The 27,928-nt window shown below is 37.6% G+C and overlaps 1 protein-coding gene and 1 long non-coding RNA gene across 3 annotated transcripts; one reads left to right on the top strand and one right to left on the bottom strand.

Moving 5' to 3' along the window:
• LOC104118182 (uncharacterized) lies at positions 1 to 1,328 on the top strand. The gene is made up of 2 exons (XR_691214.4): positions 1 to 123; positions 916 to 1,328. It is a non-coding gene; the product is annotated as an uncharacterized lncRNA (long non-coding RNA).
• Positions 1,329 to 20,497: 19,169 nt separating this feature from the next.
• On the bottom strand, positions 20,498 to 27,928 carry LOC104118184 (fe-S cluster assembly factor HCF101, chloroplastic). 2 transcript variants are annotated; one of them, XM_009629374.4, is made up of 16 exons: positions 27,716 to 27,928; positions 27,505 to 27,627; positions 26,286 to 26,428; positions 26,156 to 26,206; positions 25,555 to 25,710; positions 25,064 to 25,207; positions 24,851 to 24,993; positions 24,227 to 24,296; positions 24,033 to 24,128; positions 23,807 to 23,896; positions 23,381 to 23,434; positions 22,839 to 22,962; positions 22,464 to 22,588; positions 22,129 to 22,251; positions 21,479 to 21,547; positions 20,498 to 20,845 (listed from the first exon to the last, which is right to left on the bottom strand). In XM_009629374.4, exons 1-15 carry the CDS (start codon positions 27,786 to 27,788, stop codon positions 21,479 to 21,481), a joined length of 1,584 nt encoding a protein of 527 aa, XP_009627669.1. In that variant the 5' UTR covers positions 27,789 to 27,928; the 3' UTR covers positions 20,498 to 20,845. The 2 variants fall into 2 exon arrangements, with proteins under 2 accessions (XP_009627669.1, XP_009627670.1); XM_009629375.4 differs by having other exon boundaries at positions 26,286 to 26,413.

Below are 27,928 nucleotides of genomic sequence, written 5' to 3'. Positions count from 1 at the left end.
AGAAAAGATGCTGAAATTGGATACAATTGTCCATTTTCTGGTACAAAAGATGCCAATTTTCTGAAATTTAGGGAAGGTTGGCAGATTCATTTTGGTGTAATCCCATTCCCTCATAAGGCATAGGTATTTTTCTATAAAGGAACCTTTCTCCTCACACTCTAGGAGGTTTTTTTCAAGGACTGCACATTCATTCACTCAAAAAAGACACGAACTTTACACATAAATTCTCTAAAATTCAGAATTCCTCATTTCATTACTTCACTGATTTTTACATTGATTTCTGAAAAATCCATTGTCTTTCACTTTCATTTTTAGTAAAGAAAGTTTTTGGAAAACCAACTTTGGGATTTCAGAAACAAAAAAAAAACAAAGGTTTTCATCAACTTGCTTCACTATCGGATAGTTGTGTTTTCCAAGTTCTGGGTTTGAAGTTTGGTTGAGCTTCATTTTCTGTGTTGGATACTATTTCATTAAGTTGTAGTTGATTCTGTTTTTAGCTATGTTTCTCAAATTCATAGGCTTATTTTCTTGTTGTTCTTTATTACTTGTAAGGTATTACACTTGATCAAATAATGTAAACTTCAGTTTGTTTGAGTTATGAAATTGTTGTTTGTAGTATGGTGATTGTGTTTGGTGTTTATCAATCTGTGTGTGTTGTTTAATTATTGTTGGAATGTGGCTATGATCTATTAGCTGAATTACTACAATGTATCGTGTTAAACAATGACTAAGATTCGTTAAGTTGAAGTTATCTGCAGACCTGTATGAAATTACTCATCTATACAATTTATTCTTTAGCCATAAAGTTTATAGTTTGTTACCAGTTAGAATTAGAAACTGTGATAACCTACACTTGATAAGGTGTTTGTTTAAGTTGTAAAATTTTACTAGTGGTATTTTGGATTTGCATGCTAGCTTGAAAGCCTCGGTGATGGATGCACACATAGCTCTAATTCAGGTTTCAATTGCTAATGGGTTTGGCTAAACCAGTAGATATTAAAGCATAAGAAGGAAACACCAAAAGTGTTTAGATACTCCAGTGCAAGTGGTGTGTTGATTTCATCTTAAAGCTCTTATCTAGTTCAATTGTCATGCTTGCTCTGTTTTCCGGATCTATGTAGTCATTCATGAATTGTAATTAGAGTAATTGAAACTGTGATTCAAGACATGTAATTATTTAATGCTGCAAATGGGTATTGTTTCTTTTTAGGCTTGTATAATTGTGTATTGAATATGATTTAAGGTTAGTTACCTTTTATTGGGCATGGCGTGGGCCAATTGTGTAAAAGAATGTTTGGCCAAGGGAAGAAATCATGTTTCCAGTTGGTTATTGGAATTTTATTATTCACTTGGGCTCCATTTTGAGCCCAGTGTCATGTGCTGATGCTTTTAAAAAGGAATTAGCACATTTGGGCCTCACCTAAAAATCCACATGCAATTTGCTTAGCCCATCAGAGGTCCTTCGCCAATGTCTAATGAAATTGAACCCATATTTGTTTAATTTTCCATAGATCACGACTTTACCAATAATCTCAAGTTAGAATAGGTAATAAATCACAAATATTCGTAGAAATGCTTTAGGCGCGTTCTTTATATTACTATCGTGATTGTGTACACGTTCGCGTGACTTTGGCCAAACAATCTTAAAAATAATAAAGTGTTATTAGTTGTGTACACGTACGCGTGACATGACTTTGACATACCAAAACAAGACGAATACAAGTACGTGTGATTCGAATAATCGAGTAATTAAAAGTGGTAAAAGGTAAAAAAAAAAAAAATACACATAGGTTCTAAAAGTAAGTAATTAAACAAATTAACTAAGCCAGGTATGATTAAAGCGACCGTACTAAAACCACGGAATTCGTAAATGCCTAACACCTTCTCCCGGGTTAACAGAATTCCTTACCCGGTCTTTTGTATTGGCAGACTTTAAAACAGAGTCAAATTTCCTTGATTTGGGATTTAAAATAAATCGGTGACTTGGGACACCATAATAATTATTCCAAGTGGCGACTCTTAAAATCAAATAAATAATCTCATTTCGAACAATGTCACTTTAATTAGAAAAACTCCCTATCCCTATCGGAAAAAAGGAGGTGTGACAATCATGGCGCGAATCTCTCTCGATGTCGATTATGGATCAACAATTACGGGAAAAAGAAGATTTTTACCTTTTTAGACTTTTACTAGGACTGAAACTCTCCTACTATATAAAGGGAAAGTTTTTCTTTAGTCAGTCATATTGTAACACGCAATTCAAAGAAATTAAATTTTATTTTTTCCTTCTAGCTACTGTTAAAGACTTTGCTCACTTGTTCTGTTGTTCATTCATGACTGGGGTCAAACCGAGGGTCCAATCGAGGACGAGATCACTGTTTAATCTAAGTTCAGGCTTGGTCATAACATTGCGATTAGTTTATTCGTTTATTTTGTCTCTAATTTATTTAATATTCTTAATTATTCGTGTTGAATTAAACCATGTATCCTTTAAACTGCATACAAATTTAATTGTTACCCAATTTTTGGGTAAACAGTTTGACTCCCACTGTGGGACTAAGAATAATAGTGGTGATTTGATACGAATCTACATAACGTACCCTGTTTTATGCTTGTTCTTTGAAATCTTAATCTCAGCTAAGTTTTAAAATGTCAAACTCGTAGTCTTCTCACTTGAACGTTGACGATGAGTCTACTTGAACGTTGACGATGAGTCTAGCCATCACAGCAAAAAATAATAATTTGGTGCCCAACAACGATGTTCTTCCTGCCGATCCCAATGGTGTCCCAGCTGCCGACCCGGTCGATGCTAACTTGCAGGTGGCCATCAACATCAATTTTCCAACTGATCCCAAATATAGCGTTCATTGGGGACCCTGACCACCAGCTCAAGAAGCGCCTGAAGGCGAAGGTGATGGGGTGAGCCTATGGCTGATTTTCGAAATGTTGTAGGCTCAACAAGCGGCAATAGCACAGTTGCAGAATCAAAGTCACGCCCCCAACAGGGTCGAGCCCGAACAATACCAGGAAAGCACTCGAAGAGATGAGCAAATTACTGAGAGACCGGGTGAAGTCGAGCCCGGGGTAAATCCCGAGGTAATGAAAATGCTAGAAGTGTTGACAAAACGGGTGGAGTCAGGTGAGAAAAAGATTGAGGTTAATGACAAGGCGGTGAAAACATACAACTCCAGGGGTTTCGTATGCCCGACAACTCCAGGATAATGACCAGACTCCAAAAAATCTATCAAGAAGCCCTTTCCTCCGATAGCGGCACCAAAGCCAATCTCGAAGAGGTTTCGTATGCCCGAGAGCATGTGACCTCCTATACATGTGTAATCAAGGGAAACGATTTAGAAGATGATGAGATAGAGTCAATATTACAGAAAAAGTTTGGGGAGACTTTGTCCAAGGGAGCAATGATATGGTATCACAACTTGCCCCCAAATTCTATTGACTCGTTTGCTTTGCTTGCAGATGCTTTCATAAAGGCCCATGTCGGGGCCATCAAGGTCGATACCAGGAAGTTAGATCTTTTCAAGGTGAAATAAAGGGATAATGAGATGCTCGTGGAGTTCGTGTTAAGATTTCAGATGGAACGGATGGACCTATCAACTGTTGTAGATGATTGGTCCGTTTAGGCATTCACTCAGGGGCTCAACCACCGAAGTTCCTTGGCCTCTCAACAACTAAAATAAAATTTGGTGGAGTACCCGGCAATAATCTAGGCCGACGTCCACAATAGGTACCAGTCAAAGATCAGGGCCGAGGACGACCAACTCGGGGTCTCTTCTGAATCTGTTTACCCCATCAGGGCCGATGATTGATCTAAGAGAGCCATTGATCAAGATCCAAGACCGTTACGAGATCGGTATTAACCTTACAGTACGTACCGAATGGGAAATGGGTTCGGGTGTCTCCCCGTAAAGAACGACAGGCCGAGGTCTGATGAGCAAGAATGGATTCGACAGGCCGCTCAGGAGTAGGGAATCACCAATATTATCGTAGTACAACTTCAACATGGACGTTGCCAGCATCATATAATCTATAGGGTGCATCAAATAGACCATGTGGCCCCGACCATTTCAGTTTGACCCTACCAAGAGAGATCCTAATTTGATGTGTAAGTATCACGGCACTCAGAGTCATAGGACCGAATATTTTCGATAGTTAAGAGAAGAAGTTTCTCAGTTATTCAACAACGGGCACCATTGAGAATTCCTGAGTAAGCGATCCAAAAACCACTTCATAAACAGGGACGCCAACAAACAGGTCGAACAAGAGGATCCGTACTATGTGATCAATATGATCATTAGGGGAATCGAAGTCCCCCAAGGGACAATGATAAAATGCACTAAACTATTTATTATTATTCCCGGGATTATATTACGGATGGAGCCATTTCATTCAGCGACGAAGATGCTAAGGGCATCGTACAACCTCACAACAATGCACTAGTAATACTCGTACTTATCAATAAATCTCGAGTTAAACGTGTGTTGATTGATCCAGGTATATCGGCCAACATCATCAGATCAAGGGTCGTAGAGCAATTGGGGTTATAGGACCAAATCGTACCAGTGATCCGGGTATTGAACGGATTTAACATGGCATGTGAGACCACGAAAGGAGAGATAACATTGCTAGTAAACACCGCCGGGACAACCCAAAAAATGAAGTTCTACATAATCGAAGGGGACATAAGGTACAACGCTCTATTCGGAAGGCCATGGGTCCACAACATGAGGACGATACCCTCGACCTTACACTAGGCGTTAAAATTTCCCACACCGAGGAGAGTCAAAATGGTCTATGGAGAAGAGTCAGCCATAAGGGAGATATTTGTTGTCAACGAGATAATTCCGATGCCCGCGGTTTCAACATCAGGGAATACAGAACCGACCAAAAGGGAAGAGATTAAATAGCAATCACTGATACCTGCCTCAGTCGAACTGGAGAAACAGAAAGAACGAGGAGCAGACGATAAAGATGATTACAACATCCCGAGATCATTCATAGCTCTTGATGACACCGATGCCACCAAATCAATGGTTGAAGAGTTGGAGCAAGTCATATTAATCGAACATATACCGGATCAAAAGGTATACTTGGGCACGGGGTTAAGCCATGAGCTTAGGAAAAAACTTATTAATTTTCTTAAAGCTAACGTCGATTGGTTCGCTTGGTCCCATCATGATATGACAGGCATCCCACCGGAGGTAACCACTCACAAGATGAGTTTGGACCCAAAGTTCCATCTGGTTAAGCAGAAGAGGAGACCACAGTCTGAGATCAAACATGCGTTCATCAAGGACGAGGTATCCAAACTTCTAAAAATAGGATCCATCCAGGAAGTTAAATACTCGAATTCATTAGCTAACATAGTGGTAGTACCTAAAAAGGAAATAAACTAAGGATGTGTATGGATTATAAAGACCTAAACAAGGCATGTCTAAAGGATTCTTTCCCTTTGCCTAACATCGATCGAATGATCGACGCAACGGTCGGGCACGATGTACTCAGTTTTCTCCACACCTACTCCGGGTACAACCAAATTCAGATGGACCCGGATGATCAAGAAAAGACTTCTTTCATAACCAAATTCGGCATATACTGCTTTAACATGATGATGTTTGGATTAAAAAACACTGGTGCAACCTACCAACGCCTTGTAAACCGGATGTTCGAAGAATAAATAGGGAAATCAATGGAAGTTTATATTGACGATATGTTGGTCAAGTCCCTATGAGCAAAGAACCATTTGAAACATTTGTAGGAAACCCTCTACATATTAAGGAAATACAACATGAAGCTAAACCCGGAGAAGTGTGCATTCAGGGCCGGTTCGGGTAAATTCCTTGGGTTTATGGTATCCAATCGGGGAATAGAGATCAACCCCAACAAAATAAAGGCCATAAAGGACATCACCGTAGTAGAAAACAGCAAGGCGGTTCATAGACTAACCAGACGTATAGCCTCATCGAGCTGGTTCATCTCGAGGTCCTCGGACAAGAGCCATCGATTCTTCTCACTATTTAAAAAGAAGAAGAATTTTTCCTGGACTCTGAAATGCCAGCAAGCTTTGGAAGAATTCAAACGGTACTTGTCGATCCCTCATCTACTGCACACTCCAAAGGCAGACGAACAATTGTACCTCGATTTGGCGATTTTTGAGTTGGTGGTAAGTGGTGTCTTAGTCCGGGAGAAAGAAGGTACAAAATTTCCTATTTACTATGTTAGCAGAACCCTAGGTGATGCCAAATCGAGGTATCCTTACCTAGAAAAGTTAGTGCTCGCTTTGCTAAGTGCTACCAGGAAGCTAAAACCGTACTTTTAATGCCACCCCATATATGTCATAACCTCTTACCCACTAAGGAATATCATGCATAAGCCCGAGATCTTGGGCCGGTTGGCCAAATGGGCCGTGAAAATTAGAGGGTACGATATCGAGTACCGACCTCGAACTGCCATAAAATCTCAAATTTTGCCAAACTTTATGGATGACTTTACGCCGACCTTAATACCCGAAGACGAAAAAGAATTACTGCTCACCTCGGGGAATAATTTAGGAATCTGGACCCTATTCACGGATGGTGCCTCCAACGCGGAGGGCTCCGGACTTTGTATCGTGTTAAATCCACTAGTAGGAAGCATAATTAGACAGTTTATTAGAACTATTTGACTAACAATGAAGTCGAGTATGAAGCCATGATTGTAGGTCTAGAACTGGCTAAGAGCCTTGGGGATGAAGTGATCGAAGCAAAATGCGACTCCCTCCTCGTCGTAAATAAAGTCAACGGAACATTCGAAGTAAAAGAAGAACGGATACGAAGGTACCTGGACAAATTGCAGGTGACCCTACACTAATTCAAGGAATGGACTCTGCAGTATCTGCCCCGAGATCAAAACAGTGAGGCTGACGCACTGGCTAACTTATGGTCATTTGTCGACTCCGATGAATTCAGCTTGGGGCATTGGTATAATTAATGAACTAGGTGATAGAAGAAGGTCACGCCGAAGTAAACTCAACGAGTTGGACTTGGGATTGGAGAAACAAATACATAGACAACTTGAAGACAAGAAAATTGCCTTCGGATCCCAAGGAATCAAGAGCCCTTTGCACCAAAGCTGCCAGATTTAGCTTAGTCGGAGGGGCATTGTTTAGGATATTTTCTTCACCACACTTTCCAGATGCTTAGGGTCGGTGGAGACTGAATATGCCATCAGATAAGTTCACAAGGGCACTTACGGGAACCATTCGGGAGCAGAATCCTTAGTTTGGAAGCTAATCAGAGCTGGCTACTACTGAAATGAAGTGGAGAAGGATGCAAAAGACTTCGTGCGAAAATGCAACGAGTGCCAAAGAGACGCCCCAACGATTCATCAACCAGGAGAGATGCTCCACTCGGTCCTGTCACCATGGCCGTTTATGAAGTGGGGAATGGACATCGTCGGACCCTTGTCATGGGCACCCGGTAAAGTCCAATTCATACTATTCATGATCAATTATTTTTCCAAATGGGTCGAGGCTCAGGCATTCGAGAAGGTCCGAGAAAAAGAAGTCATCTACTTCATATGGGATTACATAATTTGTCGATTTGGGATATCGACCGAGATCGTTTGCGACAACGGAAAGAAATTCGTCTGCAACAAGGTAAGTAAGTTTTTCAAAGACCACAAGATCAAGAAGATATTATCAACACCTTACCACCCTAGTGGGAATGGGCAAGTAGAATCGACGAATAAAACCATACTCTAAAACCTGTAAAAGAGGCTGACAGATTCGAAAGGAAAATGGAAAACATCTTACCCGAAGTCCTGTGGGCATACCGTACGACTTCGAAGTCGAGTACCGGAGCGACCCTTTTCTCTCTGGTCTACAGAGAAGAAGCCTTAATACCAGTCGAGGTAGGGGAACTGAGCCTCGTGTTCTAGTATGCTACCGAAGAGTCAAACGGCGAGGCCATGGACACGAGCCTGGAATTAATGGACGAAAGGAAGAAAGTCGCCCTGGTTCGGTTGGCCGCAGAGAAGCAACGAATAGGGAGGTACTACAACCAGAGAACTAACCTCTGGCATTTTCAAGTCGGGGACTTGGTACTGATAAAGGTAACACTACACACCAGGAACCCAAACAAATGGAAACTAGGCCCGAATTAGGAAAGACCGTATCGAGTTGTCGGAATAACCGGCAAAGGCTCATATAAACTCAAATCGGGAAATGATGTACAACTACCAAACAAATAAAATGTGGCACACTTAAAGCGATACTACTGTTAGGTATGAACTTAATTCCTTTTTAATTTTATTACATTACGGACTAACGTATGCAGGTACTCGGCCAGGGGCGAACGCGACTATTAGGTCAGAAAGCACGTGTTATACTCTTTTTCCCTTGAACTGATTTTGTTCCGAAGTTGGTTTTTCGGCAAGGTTTTAAATGAGGCAACAGTAAAATGTGATACCTTAGTTTTGAAGGCTGGCCTTAGACCGGAATTGATGATAGATTACACCTAATCAATAGTATCCGATCCCTCGCAAGTTCGGCCTCGAATACTGGGGGTCATTACCCCTAAATTAAGATCTTTAGCAAGGGAAAAGAAAATTTTATATGTCAAAAGCCAAGACTTGGTGGTTAGGATTCATTGTAAGGGTCAAACGGTCATGTGAACCATGCCCATATAATCCACTATAACCACAGCACAAGGCTTATGCGCCTCCGATCATGTACGTTACATATTAAACAATGAAAAAAATCTCTACTTCCATTATACTTTATTACTGCACAGTTCACTTCTCCGATACTGAATCCTAAAGCCCATGGGCTACCCCTACTCGGGGACTATCGATCGATAAAAATTCAGACAACCCGAGCTACAGAATCCCCGAGGCACCAAGCTTTTTAGGCCTGCTACGGCCGCCCTAAAAGTGGCTCGGAGTCGTCCGAAGTTCGTACTCAGAAAGTAATTCCCTTACAAAAAATCAAAACCTATTAAAACGTTACCCTCAGCAAAAGCATCGTCTAAGACACTTAAGCATCTTAAAAGCTTTTGATCCTATCAAAATATCGAAGCCACGAGTAACCCGGAGTTTTCACTAAAATCGGGACACATTCGAACCTCCGAATGAACGGATACTCTAGATTACATTTGACTTTATGCTAAAGCATTTAAAACGATGCGCAAATAAAAAAATTACAAATAGATGCAGGAAAGTAAAGATACGGCATTGTCAAAAAGGGTTTTTTTATATATATTTCAAAAAATAATTACAAAGGCACGATAAAACGGTCTCAAAATAAAAACAAAATATACAAGGGAAAACTAAAAAAGAATAAAGGCATTTACGCATGGTCTTCATCGGGGCTCGACTCGTCACCAGAATCGTCGGAACCCTCGGAACCTTCGGAGCCTTTGGGACCCCAGGCTCATAGAGTTCTTTTGCCTCGGCCTCAAGTCTCTTGGCTTCCTCAATCTCGGCCGATAAGTCAACACCTCGGGCATGGATCTCCTCGAGGGTTTTTCTCCGGGATAGCTGCTTTACATGCTCAGTCCTCATCTTTAAGAGGGCCTCAGCTATCTCTAATCAGCCTTATACTAGGCCAGCATTTCCTCGGGCATCGTAGGAATAAATAGAAGTTGCCTCCAACTTGGACCTCCACGCGTTATATTCTTGGCCGAGGGCATCTCATTCTGTGATGGTTGAGTTCAGCTGTGCCCGGAGTTCATCCTTTAGCCGAGACCACTTGTCGGCCTTATCCTTTGCCACTCGAAGTTGGTACTTGACCGATGTCAGCTCCGGTTTTGTAACCTCTTTTTTCGAAGCCAACATGTCCATCCTGCCCTTCCACACCTCGGTCGTGGCCTTGACCTCATCCATCTCAGCCCGAAGCTGGTAGATCAGGTTTATCTTCTCTTGGACCTACAAAGTTGTGTTGTTAGTCACCACGAGTAGATTCTCATTTTTAGCCTCAAAGATCCTTACCTTCTCAACCAGATCGGCGTGCTGCCACTTCAAGTTCGAGGCCTCCTTCTGGGCTTTTTCCAGCTCGGCTCGGAGAATCGGGAGGTCTTTGAGGGCCTCATCTTGTTGTTCATTAAGAGCCATGTACATGTCCTTCTTCTAGACTTGCTCTTTAGGCTCAAACTTGAGCTGGCTGATCTCCAAGCAGGACCAAAGAAAGCTTTCATAATGAAATAGTGAAGCCTGAAAAAACAACGAAGTCATTAGAACATGTCTAAAACTAAGCGCAATTCGCAAGGGGTACGAAGGATAAACGTCTCACCAGGTTCAACGCTCGTTGCACCTCGTTGAAGAGGATCAACATTCCTACTTTGTTCATCTTTGCATGGTCCTTCTCGATCACCAGGTAACGAAGGTAGCTGGCCATGCCCACCGGAGCAGACAACTCCCGGGCGTCTGCTGGGATAGTGAGAACGACCATTCTCTTACGGTCGGGGTCCACACTCGGGGCAGGGAACTGCTTCACTAGTTTAGGGCTCGGGCTCGACTCGCCCGCTCCCGATGGCACATCCTTTTTTGGGACCTCTGGGTGACCAAGCCCGAAAAAGTCCTCCAACGCGTCCATGTCCATGCCATCGAAGATCGTGTTGAGGGCATCATCTGGGCGCGGTGCCGTCTCTTTTGATTTCTCTTTGCCCGCTTGAGCCTCTCCGAGAATGGACTCAGTGTAGGATGATGTATCCATGATGTCAATGACACCAACTACCTCCTTCGGTACATGAGCGGCTTTTTGGGAGGCCGCGACCTCCGTCTCTCCCTCTAGTTCCTGAGCTAGGGGGATCGGCCTTGTGGTCAGCTTTCTTGGAAGCGGAGGGTTCGACGAGTGAGGACGGATCCTCATCGAATGGCCTGAGCTCGGTGGTCTTGGGCAAACCTGTGAGAATGAAGAAGACTTAGCAATATATAAGTCGAGTGCGTGAATGTAATCATTCAGGGGGAAGCCTCACCATGAGAACGGACCTCTCACTTACCCTTCAAGAGTTTGTGTCATGCGCTCGAAGTAGGACATATATTTGCAGATCCCCTTGATCCACTCCTTGAAGCGGGGGACTACATTAGGAATCTAGGCAACCGCTGCATGACGACAAACACTGGCAATTAGGAAAAGAATAAAAGGAAATGCCAAATACTCGAAAAGGAAAAGGCTTACGAGATGCGTTCCACTTTTCCGGGAATGGCAGAAATTCAGAGGGGATGAGATCTTCGATTTTCATCCGAACGAACCTCCCCTGCCAACCTCGGTCTCGATCATCATCGATGCTCGAGAACAGAGCCTTGTTCGGCGAACGAGCTTGATCAACTCGCCTTGGAATATTCAGGGACTATATAGACGAAGCAGATGGTCAAGGGTGAATCGAGATGCTTCGGTGTTGTTTACAAAGTGTCGGCGGAGGATTACGATCCTCCAAAATGACGGGTGAATTTGTCCAAGGTAGACCGGTACCTTTTGCAGAATTCGAGGACTATGGGGTCCACCAAGGCGAGCGTGAAGGGGTAAGTGTAAATACTTAGGTACCCCTCCACGTGAGTAGTGATGTATTCGTTGGGCCCGCGGACGACCACCTCATTGCCCTCCCAGTACAGTCTACCTGAAATATGGGTAGCGTCTCCGCAGTACCGGAGTATATGTACCTCTGTGCTCCCTCGCCTCGGTCTTATTGATTGGAAGCCTTCTCGACGTTGAAATCCTTCTCGATAGAGCATCCCTCGAGGACAAAGATCTTCAAGGGAGGCTCTTGGGCCACCTCAGGAATGGCTACCTCGGCGTCTGTGGCCGGGTTAGAAGATGAATGGGGAATTTGATGAGGCACGTATTTGGAAGTTTGTGCCATCGGGTTCTGGAAAATATGAAGGTTTGAAGAAAAAATATGAAGATTTGAATATAAAATGAAGATATGAAGGTGTAGGTTGAAGATTCAACAAGAATGTATGAAGATTGAGGATGAAGGTATAAAGATCTAAGGAGAAATATATGAAGCTTTGAAGGAGTTAAAGGTAAGTAAAGATTTCGAGGGTAAATCAAAGAGCTCTAAAATCGGAAAGTGGAGAAGTGGAAAAGGGGTCGGAGCTTTTATAGAGGAAGGACAATCAATGTGTGATGTTTCACATTCGAGGAAAGTCAACCGGCGGCTGGCACGTGTCCGAAGTCAGAACGACGCGACTGATGGGACATTTCGTTGACCCGTCATCTCGGTTGTAATGTACGAAGGAAGGAACCGAGGTCCATTTATCGCTTCCCGTCATTTCGATAAACCTACTCTTCGAAAAACGAAGGGACTATCTATGTACGGGTAAAAACTTGGAGAATCCATATGCATATTTCAAGTTGTTAGAGTGTTTTTGCATATGGAAGGTGGTCCACTTGTATCTAAACCAAAAAGATAAGCAACGGAATATTGAAAAGTTCGTTCTTATTCTACCTCCCTCTCATCTCTACTTGGAATGTCTTGTCTATTCTTTTTGGACTCCTCAATGCTTACAATAACTCTTGCTACTTGTAGTAGCTAGGTTTCTTTTCTTTTCTTTTTTTTCTTTTTGTTTTTTCAAGATTCCATATATTCTGAACTCACTTATTCGATGATAAATCTAGATAATCTTCGAACATTTTGAATTCTAATTGAAGGCTACTTTCATAATGGAACGGTTACATATGCAATTTGGCCAACAATTGAAGACTATATTGTATTTGGTGGCTATACTTGTAATACTTAGCTTCCTAAATAAATATCCCTTAATGCTAGTATTCCTTATTTTTCTAGTTAGTTCTTTGCTATTTTCTATCTTTTTATCATTTTATTTGTGCTCTATTTAGTTTTTGCTTCCGCGCTCATATCATCCGACCAGTTCATATTTATGCCGTAAAAGTTCACTCAAGACTCAAGAGGTTTTAGAACTCCCTATAGAAGAGCTCAACTTGAGACCTCTAGCTATGTGTAAAAGAATTTAATCACTTTATTAAGGATTTAAAAAAAGCAGCTCAGTGCATAATGCTCCCGCTATGTGCAGGGTCGGAGGAAGGACCGAACCATAAGGATCTATTATACGCAGCCCTAATTATCCTGTATTTTTGCAAGAGGTTATTTTCACGGCTCGAACTCGTGACCTCCTAATCATATGGCATCAACTTTAAAAGTTACGCAAAAGCTTCATTCATTCTTCAAATAACAAGAAGGATAACATTACTGAGGATGGGACATGTACAAGAACAAAACCGAACTACATTTCCTTTAACATTTCTCTTCATTCATTTTCCTAACCTTTTCTTTTGGTCTTTGAGAAGAATTGTTAGCTAAATTTTGGAAACTAAAAAAGACTACCTAAAAGCCCTTAATAACCAATTAATTCAAAAATAGATTGCTAGATTGAGATTTTCCAATATTCAATCATGACATATGTTTATTCAAGTAATGCTAATTAGGTCTGCAGAAAAGTAGAACACACCACTTAGTGCCGGATATTTTCACCTCTAATCATTATAAACATTGAAAAATCAAACAGATAAAAAAAATACATAATAAAGGGGAAACAAATCCTCCTCTTTTTCAAAACTTTTTCCTTTTCACTCCCTACAAAAACTTATCATTTGTATAATAACCTATTGACGATATTGTATATATATTAAACAATTTATTAAATATATACAAATATTTAACTCTAAATTTATAAAAATTCTTAAACTTTAAATTCTAAATCAGCCTCTACTCGTTGTGGTTTGCAGAAGTGATCAATAAAGATGTTTTCCAATCTTTCCCTCTTCTTCACTCTTCCAAATTCCATAAATCTGAATTCTTTGACAAATTCTGGCCATTGGAATTCTTGAAATTCATTATCATAATTTTATCTTTGATATCTCCAAAGCCTTGATCACCAGCCGAAACAAAAAATAAGAATATACCCGGTATAATCTCACAAATAATATCTGAAAATGATATATATGTGTGCACAAAGCTTGTTTTCAATAGACCCTCGTCTCAAACAAAGCATGGTCACCAGCTGAAACAAAGCTTTACCCATTTGAAAGGGACGAAAAAACAACATCTCTGAAGTTTCTTTTTTCACAAATATTCACAAGAAATGATTGAATTATTTGCAAATCAATCAGCTACAGAATGACTTTGCCAACACAAAAGCATGATGATACAACGTTTAAGGATGTAGAATCTTGTTTTCTGTTGCTTTACCATAGTCAACGACCGTTGTCGGAAAGTAGATTTCCGGCAGGTTTTCCGACGAGACTCCGACGATGGAAAGAAGTATGAAAGGGTCATTGTGTTTGGCGGCTTTAGATGGAAGTTTGTTTGAAGAAGGAAGAGTGAACAATTAATTTTGGTAGTTATATTTATATAAGCTAAGATTTCAGCCACCTCGGTCCCATCGGAGAGTTTTTTTTTCTTCTTCTTCTTTTTTCATGGTCCCACTCCCACCCACGGAAAAGTTTCTTCTTTTCTTTTTCTTTTTTAATAATCTAGTTTTTATTTTTACGGCAAATGACCAAATATACCCCTCTACTTTCGAAAATAATCTAAGAATATCCCTCGTTATACTATTGGGTTATCTATACCCCTTCAGTCATACTTTAGGCTCAAACATACCCCTCATTTAAATAGAGGGACACGTGTCATCGTCCTGTTGGTCAATTCTAAATATATCCTAATTAATTAAAAAGACCCATTACCCATACCCGAATTTTTTTTTTTTTTTGTAAAAACTGGAAAAAATAAAAAATAATTTAAAAAAACTGAAAAATATTTTATAAAACAATATTTTTGTAAAAACTGAAAAACAAAAGCTGAAAATAAATTTTCTAAAGCAATTTTTTTGTAAAAACTGGAAAAAACTAAATTTGTTTTTACTAAAAACTGAAAAAAAATGAAAATATTTTTTTTTCTAGTTTTTACAAAAAAAATGCTTTAAAAAAAGCTGAAATATATTTTCTAAAATAATATTTTTGTAAAAACTGAAAACAAAAAACTAAAAAATAATTTTCTAAAGCAATATTTTTGTAAAAACTGAAAAAACAAATATTTTCTTTTTTTCAGTTTTTAGTTAAAAATATTTCAGTATTTTTCAGTTTTTAATTGCTTTAGAAAATTAATTTTCAACTTTTTTTTCAGTTTTTACAAAAATATTGTTTTAGAAAAAAAAATTCAGTTTTTTTAAAGCATTATTTTTTGTAAAAACTAGAAAAAAAAATATTTTTCGTTTTTTTCAGTTTTTTGTAAAAAATAATTTTATTTTTTCCAGTTTTTACAAAAAATAAATTATTTTTCGGGTATGGGTAATGAGTCTTTTTAATTAATTAGGAGATATTTAGAATTGATCAACAAGACGATGACATGTGTCCCTCCATTTAAATGAGAGGTATATTTGAACTCAAAGTATGACTGCAGAGGTATAGATAATCCAATAGTATAACGAGGGGTATTCTTAGACCATTTTCGAAAGTAGAGGGGTATATTTGACCCTTTGCCATAATTTTTATGGAAGATGGAAGGAATTGTCATATTCTTTTTAATGCAAAAAGTTTAGATTCTTTTTGTTGATGTAATGGGTATTCTTTATTGTATAATATTTTTATTTGAAATTTCTGAAGGTTTTATTCACTATTTTTTGTCATTCCTTTGTAAAAATTTGAGGATTTTTTTTGATTTTTTACTGTTTATGTAATGTGTATTTCTATTTTTAATTTATTTCGCTATTCGTTCTATTAATTAATATGTAAGCTTTTCTGCTATGGGGAATTGGTATTGTGCAATTTCATACATATTGGGTTCATATAATGTACTAATAATAGTTGTCAATTTTTTTACTAGAGAGAGAATATTATGTTTTAAAATCGGAGCGGGTCAATATTCGGACGGGGTTACGAGTGAGTTTAATTATATTTTGGTTGAAGTTTAAGTTATGCCAATAGAACAACAACATGGATATTAATTAAATTTTCTTTTTTTCCAAGAAATTTCTGTTAGTAATAAGGGTAATATTGAGCCAAAAAAATAACGGTAAGGGCATTGTTATTCAAATAGGTGGATGAAGAACATTTTTGTACCAATTCTAATACTTCAGGGACAATTCTGGCCATTTTCCTTTATTTTTATATACAACTCCCTGTATAACACTCCTTCTGTTCAATTTTGTGTAATTTGTTAGATCGACTTAGATACGGTATTTAAGAAAAAAATAAAAAGCTAAAATATTTTGTCTAAAATATACTATAGATATTTGCTTAGTTATAACATAATGTTATTAAAAGTCAAACAAAAAATTTAAAATTTAAAATTTAAAAAGTGTCATTACTTGTTTGAGTTCTTCGTCATGCAAACTAAGTCTGATATTTAAGTGTAGAAAAATAGAGTAAAGACCTCTTAAGAGTTAGCTCCGGATGGATTTCTTGATTATAGAAAAGGTTTAAAATAACAATAACTACTACTACTACGACTCAATTACAAGCAACTTAGGACAGGACATGACAAAATCATCTCAAGCGACCTTCTCTCATTTTATCCTCAATGTGTGCTACTTAAACCTTCCGACGAATATGGTCATTTTTAATCTTATCTAATCTTGTATAACCGCACATCTATCTTAGCATTCGCATTTCTGCAACAGTACTCATCTTGTGGATATGTTGAACTTTAACAGCCCAACATTAACATAGCCGATCTTATAGATGTTCTATAGAAGTAGAACTTACCTTTCACTTTCATAGGCTTCTATCGCATAACATTCGAGTAGCACTTCTATTTTGGTGATAAATCAGGAATTGATCATAGACGCCATCCGATAGTTAGAGCCTTAGAGGTTGTATATATAAGTGAAACGAAAACATCCATATATTTCCCGAAGATAATCATTAGCGCAAAGGAAATAACATGTGATTTACTGAAATGAGATCGATCAAACATATAGATCGTTCCCATTTAGTTGAGAAAACCAAATATCCTATCTTCGATTACAACTGCTTTAAAATCGCTCAAACAATGAGCAGGCAAAGAGGTATACACAATTCCTAAAAAGTAAACCCAGATCGTAAAAATGACATTGACCGAAAGCAATTCAAAATTCAAACAGCTGACATTGACCGGCCAGCAGAGTGTGTGTATATATATATATATATAAAGAGAGAAATTAAAAGGGGACTCACACGTATGAAGACATTCGGAAATATGAATTTTGTATATATTTTTTTCGGTGTTCGACACTCATATTATGGTCCGACTAAATCTGGATCGTGTCTGAAATCTTATATTAAAGTGGGGTAAAGTGTCCCTAAGAAAAACGATTTCATACTCAAGGTTCGAAGCCGAGACTATTGATTAAAGATGAATGGGTAATTATCACTTTATTACTATGCTGATTCTTTTCTTTAACTGAAGTGAGCAAAAGTTGCCAATTACCACTATGTCCATTTGTTATATTAGAATTATCTTTCTAACTTTATTAGCTCTAAGAAATATCCTTTTCAAAAAAGAAATATACAAAGGATTAACTGGTTATTAACTAAGCAATCTCGCACAAAGCAAGCAACATTCGTATTAGCCAAAAAGTTTAAACCTCTGTGAGGCTTTTATTATATTTAGACTAGTAACAATTAGGAGTGTACAAATGAAACCGACAAACCGCACTAATCCGAGTCAAACCGAGAAAAAAACTCGACTATGATTTGGTTTGGTGTTGAAAAAAAAACTCGACCATATTTGGTTTGGTTTGATTTTAACTAAAAAAGTCAAACCGAAACCAAACCAACTCGATATTATATGTATAGAAGTTTTAAATATATTTAATACATAAAAATATTTATTGTAGTGTAGTTTATAAATATTTCTTAAATTTTTTCATAGTTTTATCTTTTAACGTATTATTTCAAGCTTGAACTTATAATTTTTGGATGCTCCAATCAGTATTATAGTCCATAAATGTTAGTAACTCAAATAAATCCTAAACCAAAATCAAATCAATACTAAGGCTAATAAAAGACATTCAATTCAATTGCACTACGAATGAAAATAGTGTTGGATATCTATTTTTTAGCTTATCCATTATTTAGATAAAATGCATAACTTATTTTTCTTTTATAGTGTTTAGTCATGTAAATAATAGTACTTATTAGTCGTACTTATTTTAGCAACTTATTAGTAATTTTAAATTATGTTTGTTTTTATTTTGGCTTATTAATAATATTTATTTTGTGCGATTTTATTATCTTTATTGTTGAATATTTTAGTACAATGCCATAACTCATCTCATATTTATGTTATTTTATTGAAAAATACCTTATATAGTTCTGTCTTACTAGGATTAAAGAAATATTTGGAGCAAAAATTCTATGTTTTGTGTTATGAAGACTTTATGGAAAAAAATCCCGAAAAACCCGAAAATCCGAAAAACTCAAGAAAAATCGAGACTAAAAAATCTGACTTTTATTGGTTTGGTTTGGTCTTTAGATTTAATAATCTGATTACAACTGATTTGATTTGATAATTAAAAAATCCAAACTAACTCGACCTATGTACACCACAGTAACAACCATAGTTCTAAGACTTAAAAGAAAAAGGTTTTGAATATTTTAATTCTTATCCCTATTATTGATAACTATCACTTTTTAAATTATAGATAATGCATGACTTTGAAGACCCCTCTAATAAGTGATATTCTAAAAGAATTTCTTTAACTGTTACGTAATTATTATTATTGTTATTATTATCCCAAGTCGTAGAATCAACCACTAATGCTTGCATTAGAGTAGACTGTCTACATCATTACTTCATGGGGTGCATCCCTTCACCGGACCATGCTTGAACGCGAATACTTTATACACCCGGGTGTGTTTTTATTATTGATTATTAATTATTAATTTATTAATTATTCTCCGGTTGAACTTGATGGAATGTTTCATCAACAACGTTGAATATGTTGTTATCAAAATAATTAAAAAGAGTAAAGTACATTAGGTAAGCCAAATTTTGTGGCCTCTCATAGAGTGTAAGAGGCTTTATCTTAGCTGAATAATTGTTTGCAGGGCCAATACAGCCAACGTCAAACAAGCATCAAATCTGGCCTGCCCAAATCTTATCCTCATTTGACATGGGAAATTATTGGAATATCCGACGTATGTACTACGTATTTCTTTAATTAAAAAAAGTTCTTTACTTATTTATTTTTTTTATCAAGAATTCAAGATCATGTAAAGCTGAGGTTCTCGATTGCTATCGGTACAATAATTAGTCTCAATTCTAAATAAGTCGACATCAACTATATAAATTTTCATTGATTTGTGTTAGCTGTCAACTTAGTCTAGGGTGTCACATACACCCTTCTTAGGGACTCAGTTTCCTCGTTGAGATTTGTCCCATCATCGTTCAAAGTTGCACGCAGAGTGATTCTGATACAATATGTAACAGCCCAACTTACTAGTGATTTGTCCACTTTAGACCTAAACTTGCACGGTTTTAAAACGCGTCACTAAAGTCTAAGATTTATCTACTTATATACCTAATATCTCTCTCGTATTTTGTGGATATCATCAAGTTAGGGACTATACCGCACACTTCTACAACTATTATATAGTATGTCTAAAAATGAATGCTTAAATCACAATCACTTTCCAATTAAAAATATGCACAAAAGAAAATAAGTCACAGTCTTTTAGTTTTAATTCTACTTGTCTATGTCGACGGGCGATTCAATGGTTTGGTGAAAGTGATGACTAGATACATTTATTTTTTGTCTTTATTACATTATTCATTGTATTGCATGCTCTTAACTTTTCCTCTTTGCCAATAAAATATAGAATCCATAAATGTCACGTTTTTACCTAGAGGCGGAGCAAGAGAATTATATATGGGTTCGAACGAACCCAATAGATTTTGCTTAAACTATGTATATATATATATATATAAGGATAATCTATTGAATATATATAAATATTTAACTGCAAATCCATCGGCGGCAAGTCCAGAACTTAAAATCTGGTTCCGCCTCTATTTTCACCCGGATTTTTAGTGAGTTGTTACCAATCTTAGGCCATTAAGCTTTAGTAAAACTTCTCACCATCCTATCTAATGCTTCTAGACGAACCCTTATTATGAACATAATAATAATAATTCTAGAGAGTCAAACACTAGCCCAACATTTTGACTAATTCTCTCCTTTTAAAAATGCATTTTGTGGTTAAATTCATGTTTTTCTTGACTTCTTTCATTTGTTTTGTTTGTTTTCTTTTTTCGAGCTTCTAAGATGATGGCGCAGGAGGTGACAAATGTATAACAATTCAAGATATTACTTTATTTTTCTGGTTAATGTAATTTAACCAGAAATTCTGGTTATGTACAATTACGATGTAAAGTGTTTAATGTAATTTAACCAATTATAACAAGATATTACTTTATTTTTCTGGTTACTATAAGAGACTTGATAGGTAAAATTACATTTCGTAGGTCAATTTAACCGAATAGTATAAAATTTTACATTGTGAACATAAACTCAACGTATGTATCTTCACAATTTTAAGGTTTGATTACATCCCCAATTCACTTTATCTCCTTTTGTTGACCAATCAAGGTACAAGCACTGGAGCATGCTGTACAACAATGATGACAGATAGATTGTTGTGACAAAATGATTCACACTAGTGAAGATTGCTATAAAAATAATATATTGAACAAATGGTAGTGGAGATTACTATCTACAGAAAGTCAAAAATGAAACATCACTGAGATCCTTGTAGCTCCAGCTAGCAACTTTCTTGTGACTTTGGCCAGGTAGAGGAGCAAAGCAAAAATCTTCCCACTGTATTTATATCTGATTTTGGACTTCTAATTCATCCCTAGAAATAAAACATGAAAGTTTGAGTCATGTAAACAATTTAAAAGGGCAGCCCGGTGCACATGACATCCCACGTTCACGCAGGATCCGGGGAAGAGGTCGCACCCCTAAGGGTGTGATGTAGACAGCCTACCTTAATGCACCATTAATGGCTGCTTTCACGACTCGATTCCCTGATCTATAGGTCACACGGAGACAACTTTACCGTTGCTCCAAGACTCCTCTTTAGTCACGTGAAGATTTATGCCACTAATTAGGCTAACTAAGTAAAAAAGAAAAAAATTGATAATGCATATAAGCCAGGCCCTCAGGTGGATGGAGTTTTTCAACACAGGGTTTAACTACAACAAACTCAGTGGATTTCCACAAGTGGGGTCTAGAGAGGGTAAGATGTATGCGGCCTTACCCCTACCCTGGAGGGCAGAGAGGTTGTTTCCGATAGACCTCGAACACAGGGTTCAACTGAACTAGTATATTCGATGCCAAACATAGATATATATTTGAAAAACTCTTGAAGTGTTTTACCATATACTAGTTCTGAACCCGTAATTTCAGAAGTACAATGAGTTCAGTTCAAAGAAATTTAAAGGTTAAACCCATTAAATTTAAATCTTAGATGCGACTTTGTCATTACCTATGCAGGAGTAAGTTGAGGAACTTCAACCAAGCGCTCCATCATTTGCAGCTGGTCATAAGGAGCTATCTGCAACACAAAAATAAAACCAAAAAACCTACTTCAATCTGCTATATATAGGCCAACTGAAGCGTGTATTTCATAAATAAGAATTGGCGACTTTCTTTGTTGTGTTTCATAATGGAGGATAGTCCTGAAAAAGTTTGCATCACAAAGATCTAAGGAAAACTTGGCTCCAGCTTACTAATTAACCGGAAAGTTTAATTTAGCTGAACAACATAGATTAGCCTGATCTTTAATTTCGGCACCACTTTACAACAGTCGTAAAATACTGACCTCCACTTTATTTGACTTGTATAAACCAAATCAGTCAACAACAATAACATACCCAGTGCGGTCTCAATTGTGGGGTCTGGGGAGGGTAGTGTGTACGTAGACCTTACCCCTATCTTGTGAAGGTAGAAAGGTTGTTTCCGATAGACATAAACCAAATAAGTCCAAATAGTTAATTGGTCATGCTTTTTACAGCATGTTTTCATTGTAGAAGTTTTTAAATACAGTCATACTTGTTAGGTTTCCTATAGATAGAAGAAGCAACTTAGATGAGAGCGACGAATGATCAAGTGGTGAAAATAAGTGTGTCAAAAGACCTGGTTAAATCCATCTGGCCATGTTATTTCCACAGCGTAGTTTCCTAATGGCCGAATCTCTTCAGGTTCAATGTCGTCTAGGATATCAGAATATTGCAGTTTCTGTTCACCCGTCCACTCATCCTGAACCAAAGACATTGAAGAGAAAAAAAAGTCAAAATGTTAACGACATGAAATATTTTGTATTAAATCAGTAGAACAAGAAGAGTATTAGTCCAAGAAAAAGCATGGCGGACAGCAATGATATTGATATAAATGTCTTAGCATGTCATTAATCGTGCAGTGCAACGCATCTGGAAAGCTGGAAAAGTAACTTAAAAGACTTGAATGCATACCACACTTTGCGCAGATCGATCATTTCTTCTTACAGTTGCAGGGTGCAAATAAAACTCTTCATCGGAATCAGGTACTTTGACCTTGATCGCCTTGATAGATCTATCATAACTCACTGCAGTTGATACTGTAACAAAATAAACAACCAACAAAACAAAAAAGAGACAATCAGTAACCATTATATCTAGTTCAAGCAAAGTACTGACAATAGATTTTAAAAATATTCGCAAATATATTCCCACTAGAATGAAGCTTGTATCGCATGAATAATTAGCAGGAATTCTTGAATAGAACTGAAATCTTTTTTTTTTTCTTTCCAATGAATTTGGCTTGAATAAGTAATTGAAAAGAGAAATAAACAAATAAATAAAACGTACCTTGTTGACGAATCTTGGCACACTGTTGTACTACGCACACGCCTAACTCTTGGAACGTTCTGGAAACTTCACCTTGAGGATCAGCTACCACTTCAGGCATTCCACTATCTCCAGAAGCAGATAGCTTTACAATTTAACACAAAGTTGGCGTATTTTTCAGAAATTCCGAAGTGACAATTTACAACTATACACGTACTTATTAAAGTTCAGTCCCGAGCAGTATCAATTCATAGTCAAACTCGTTTGAATTGGTTATCTCCACTAGTCAGGTGAAAGAATGATTTGAAGAAGAATAGGTCGTAATTCAGAAGAGAGAATCTTAGTTGTATTTAAAACCAGACCGATGAAGTGAATCTATGAAAGATGACATTCACTATTTTAAGGGAAAGGATAATGCAGGAATTCTGACTCATTGACAGAGAAATCTAAATGGAAGTCTTCAGTAGTTCAAATGTTTACAATATTTAGTGCGGACCTAAGTGATGTAAATGTGAATTTTCAAATATTTGAACCAGTTTAGAGTTTTAAATGTTGCAACTTACAGTTGGTTGGATAGGGAGATCAAATAGATGGGGGATTCCGAACTGCTGGACAACCTGCAGAGATACAGATGAAATTTATATAAACATACTCTTCAACGATGAATTGCATGTTTTAATGATCATGTCTCAATAACGATCCCAAACAAAATTGATCTCACGACACTGAAGATTCTGCAAGCAGACTTGGATTAGAGGATTGTATTAAAATTTCAGATTTGGTGTTTGAATCTCCACGGTTAGGTTGGTTAGTATGCATTGAGAATAATATATCTAGACCAAATCCATCCGCTCGAGTATCTGTGTGAATTGAGGGCAATGTCCTAACATTCCAAAAAATCTGAATTACTCAAACAAAGGAAAGCGAAAATTGCTAAACTTTGAGAAAGGAGAAAAAAACATCAATAGGACCTAAGAGCAACGGCAAACCTGAGACCCTGAACCCCTGCCGAAGGGGTAGTAACGTTTTCCATCAGCATCGAAGTGGCACATGTTCTCAACTACGGCAACGCAAGGAACCTGTACATTCAAGTGTGAAATGTACAATAAAAAACAGCAACTCATCTTTTCAGCTCGATAAAGAGAATTTACATTCTAATCACAGTGAGAGAGAAAAAAACATTGCAGATAACACGGCAACACAAGGAACCTGTACCTTAAGCTTTGAGAACATGCGGACACCCTTTGCTACATCTATAAATGCTAGCTTTTGAGGTGTAGTAACAATAACTGCAGCAGTCAAAGGAACAACCTAACAGTTGAAACAGCCAAAGAAGGATATATAAGATGAAATGCTACCACGAACTCTCACAAACATGCACACATTAGTTGTACGGTCAATAAGCAAACCTGACATAAAGTAAGTTGAATGTCACCAGTTCCAGGGGGCATGTCAATAACAAGGTAGTCCAATTCTCCCCTGCATATTTGCTCACATTTAGGACAATAAAGTAATTAAAGATCACCAGATTTAAAGCATAGCCATCTTTCTCAAAAGAACCATATGCAGTAATCCTCCAAAACAAACTTCTAAGACTACATGCAAATCTACTTAAATAAGCTTTAATCCTTTTTTTCGGGCCAGCTTGAGCGCACCTCGACTAATTCCACGGGATAAAGCTTTAATCTTACAACAACACATTAATGCAGTAGGTACTAGTTGGCTTTTTCAAAATAGTAGCCATCCTATTTGGAAGCTGATGGCTTAATCTTGATAAAGGCTAATATAGTATATAGTAATAGTCAATAAGCTGCTTAAAATTCCAGGTTACAATCTAAAAAAGATTGCATTACAGGTTGAAACATGATATGTAGAGTGAAAAGTGTAACAAAAAAATCTTTTTAACGTTTCTCCGGAATACGAAATTTCAATAGATTTCGAAGCATTTCTCCGGTATAGAAATTTCAAAGAAATGTCTTAAGTTAATTGGTTGATGGTTCTTGACTTCTCTTCAGATGCAAAGCATGTCATACCATTCTGTAGTAGTCAAAAGTTGGTTGATGACCCCAGACACCATAGGACCTCGCATAATTGCACGCCCTTGCCCAGCAAATCCAAAAGATACCAACTTAACACCCATGTATTCAGTTGGAATAATGGTTCTTTTCTCTGCATTCTACAAAAAAATCTTTCAGCGGTTATATGCAGTAGAGAAAACTTCGTTCAGTCCACAAAATGAAAATTACCATTTCAAGTATCCGGTTTTCTGGGGACACCATTGTTGGCAAACTAGGACCATATACGTCTGCATCAAATATACCAACTCTAGCTCCCATATCAGCCAAAGTGTAAGCGAGGTTGACCGCTACAGTTGATTTACCTACCCCTCCCTGTGGTTTATAGAGGTTAACATCAATAAAGGAAAGAGGACACATAAGATTAATTGCATATGCTAAGCTGATCAAAGCAAAATGATTGAGGGTTTGGAGAAACACAAAATATGAAAAGCAATAATATTGAGACATGCTCAAGCGATAAAGCACCGAATAACAAACTAAATGCTGCATAACAACAAATCTTACAATGTTGCTTTTAGATGAAGGCTATAGTCCTTCTCCTCTCAATCTTTATTTTTTATTTTCTCTCGGGGGATGGGAATTGATCTTTGATACTTACTACAAGAAATGTTTTAACGGGTTAAAAAGCACGGAAGCAGAAAGACTGTGGAATTCTTCACCTTGCAACTGGAAACAGCAATTATATTGGAGATTGTTTGTAGCCCGGCGGGAAGCTGTCCGGCATACATAGGTTTTGCTGGTTGGGCTGACATTGTCACATTGACCTTTTTAACCCAAGGAAGTGCAGCAACCACCTCGTTCGCCTTCTGCTCAAACTGTTGGAAAATTGAATATCAGATTTCTAGTCTAATCATAGTTATATGAATCACAAATCCGCACTCACAGGCAGTGGCGAAGCCACATATATTCGAGGGGCATCAACTGACACCCCTTTGTCGGAAAAAATACGCTGCATAGCTAGGTAAAAGTTTCTTTTAGTGTACATATATTTCATATTGACACCCCTTGGCTTCTTCGTGGGTTTACTTCTTTATATTTTGACCTCTTTAGTGAAAATCGTGGCTCCACCACTGCTCACATGATGACTGAAAAATAAATTATTAGTGAAATAACAAGAACGTGTTTGCTCTTGATCTTGTGTATCCTAGTATATACTGATAAGCTAATTTGCGGTGAAAAGGAAAAGTAAAAAATATAAATTATGTACCACTTGATACACATCAATTCTTGATGAAATAGTGGTAGTTGTGTTTCATTTACCATGTCCTTGATCGGACATGCTGGTGTTGTAAGCTCTAACCGGAATGACACCTGAAATTCCAACAGATTGAATAAGGAAAATAATTCACACATATATGTTATGAATGTGAGAAAATAGTTTGTACAAGACCTCTCCTAAACCCTCATCAACCAAGAGGTCCTTCACAAATCCACAGGAGACGATGTCAGTCCCAAAATCAGGATCGATAATCTGGGATAGGGCTTTAAGTACTTCAGACTCAGCTGTTTGACCTGACACTGTAGAAGCACAAGCTGCAAGTTACTGAATATGCTAGTATAAGAGTAATGATCTCGAACAGCGGCAGTGTAGGACGAAAAAAATATTACCATATGTTGGAAGGGAGGAAGTTAAAAGAATAAGAGTTTAAGCCCAATAGAATTTGCATAGCATCAGAAACCAAGAACCAGTCAGGCATTATGAGAAGTCCTGGATTAAATATTCCCTTGCTTCCTGTTTTAGTGACCCTATCCTTTTTAGTCATTTCTAAAAAGAATGACCTCTTTCTAAATTTAGAAACAATTTAACTTAAAACTTTCCATTTTACCATTAAATGAGAAGCTACACAAATATTATGGCATGTTTAAAGCTTCAAAAGTCTTATAGTCAGAGGCGGAGCCAGGATTTCAATCTTATGGGTTCTAAATTTTAGAACGACGATTTCAAGTGTTAGTGACTTGGATCTAAATTTTATATTTGTACATATTTAATGAATTTTAAACATCAAATACATTGTTTAAGAAAAGCTACTGGGTTCGGCCGAACCCGTAGCTTGGCTTGTGCGTCCTCCCCTACTTATAGTCACACAAATGTTTTGGCATGTTTAAAACTACAAGTTTCAAAAATTCAATTCTTTCTTATAATCTATGGACGAGTATTTTATGTACACAAAAAGAACAAATTAGACTTAGTGAAGCAAACATGTGGAGACATTCAATTCAGACAGTGCCCCAAAGAGACTTAACAAAAACTAGGGCAGCCCGGTGCACTAAGCTCTCACTATGTGCGGGGTCTGGGAAGGGCCAGACCACAAGGGTGTATTGTACGCAGCCTTACCCTGCATTTTTGCAAGAGGTTGTTTCCACGGCTTGAACCCGTGACCTCCTGGTCACATGGCATCAACTTTACAAGGCTCCCCTCAACAAAAAAAAAAAACACTTTGACACTTTGACAAAAACTAAGTAGCAGAAAACAAGCATACAGCACAACTAGAAGAACAAAAAGACAAAACTACACAAATTCTAGTGCAACACTTTGACAAATTCTACAAATTGGGCATTTTATAAGACGAAGGTTCCAGGCTTTCAGTTGAAGAAGGGATCAAAATTACCTCCATTTGAAGCAACCTTAGCTGTAAATGAGCTCAAATTTGAATAAGTATACGAAACGTTCAAGTTCCTAACATGTCTTTGAGACAAAAGGCAAGAACCAGACTTCTCAGCTACATATAATCCTGTAAAGAGCAAAGCACAAAAGTTCAGCAAAACCAAATTCAGGACCCAAACACAACTGGATGAATATTACAAATTACTGCACAATACCTGCTTTGGGTTGTGATGTAAATTGATGAAAAGTGAGAGTAGAAGAAGATGGAACTTGAAAAAGCTGTGTCATTCTTTAGTTGGGTTAATGTGTGTTTTCTTTCTGTTCTGTGGGAATTGAGGTGGAGTTGAGAGTTCGGGTGAAGGGAGCATTTTGAGCCTCAAGTTTTAGTGTCACGTCAAATGATCGTTAGGAATCTAATCGCTTTATCT

This window comes from Nicotiana tomentosiformis, chromosome 6 (assembly GCF_000390325.3).
Source record: "Nicotiana tomentosiformis chromosome 6, ASM39032v3, whole genome shotgun sequence".
In the NCBI taxonomy this organism is placed as follows: domain Eukaryota; kingdom Viridiplantae; phylum Streptophyta; class Magnoliopsida; order Solanales; family Solanaceae; genus Nicotiana; species Nicotiana tomentosiformis.
The sequence above is the reverse complement of the archived record's forward strand: the minus strand, read 5'-3'. Positions and strand labels throughout refer to the sequence as shown.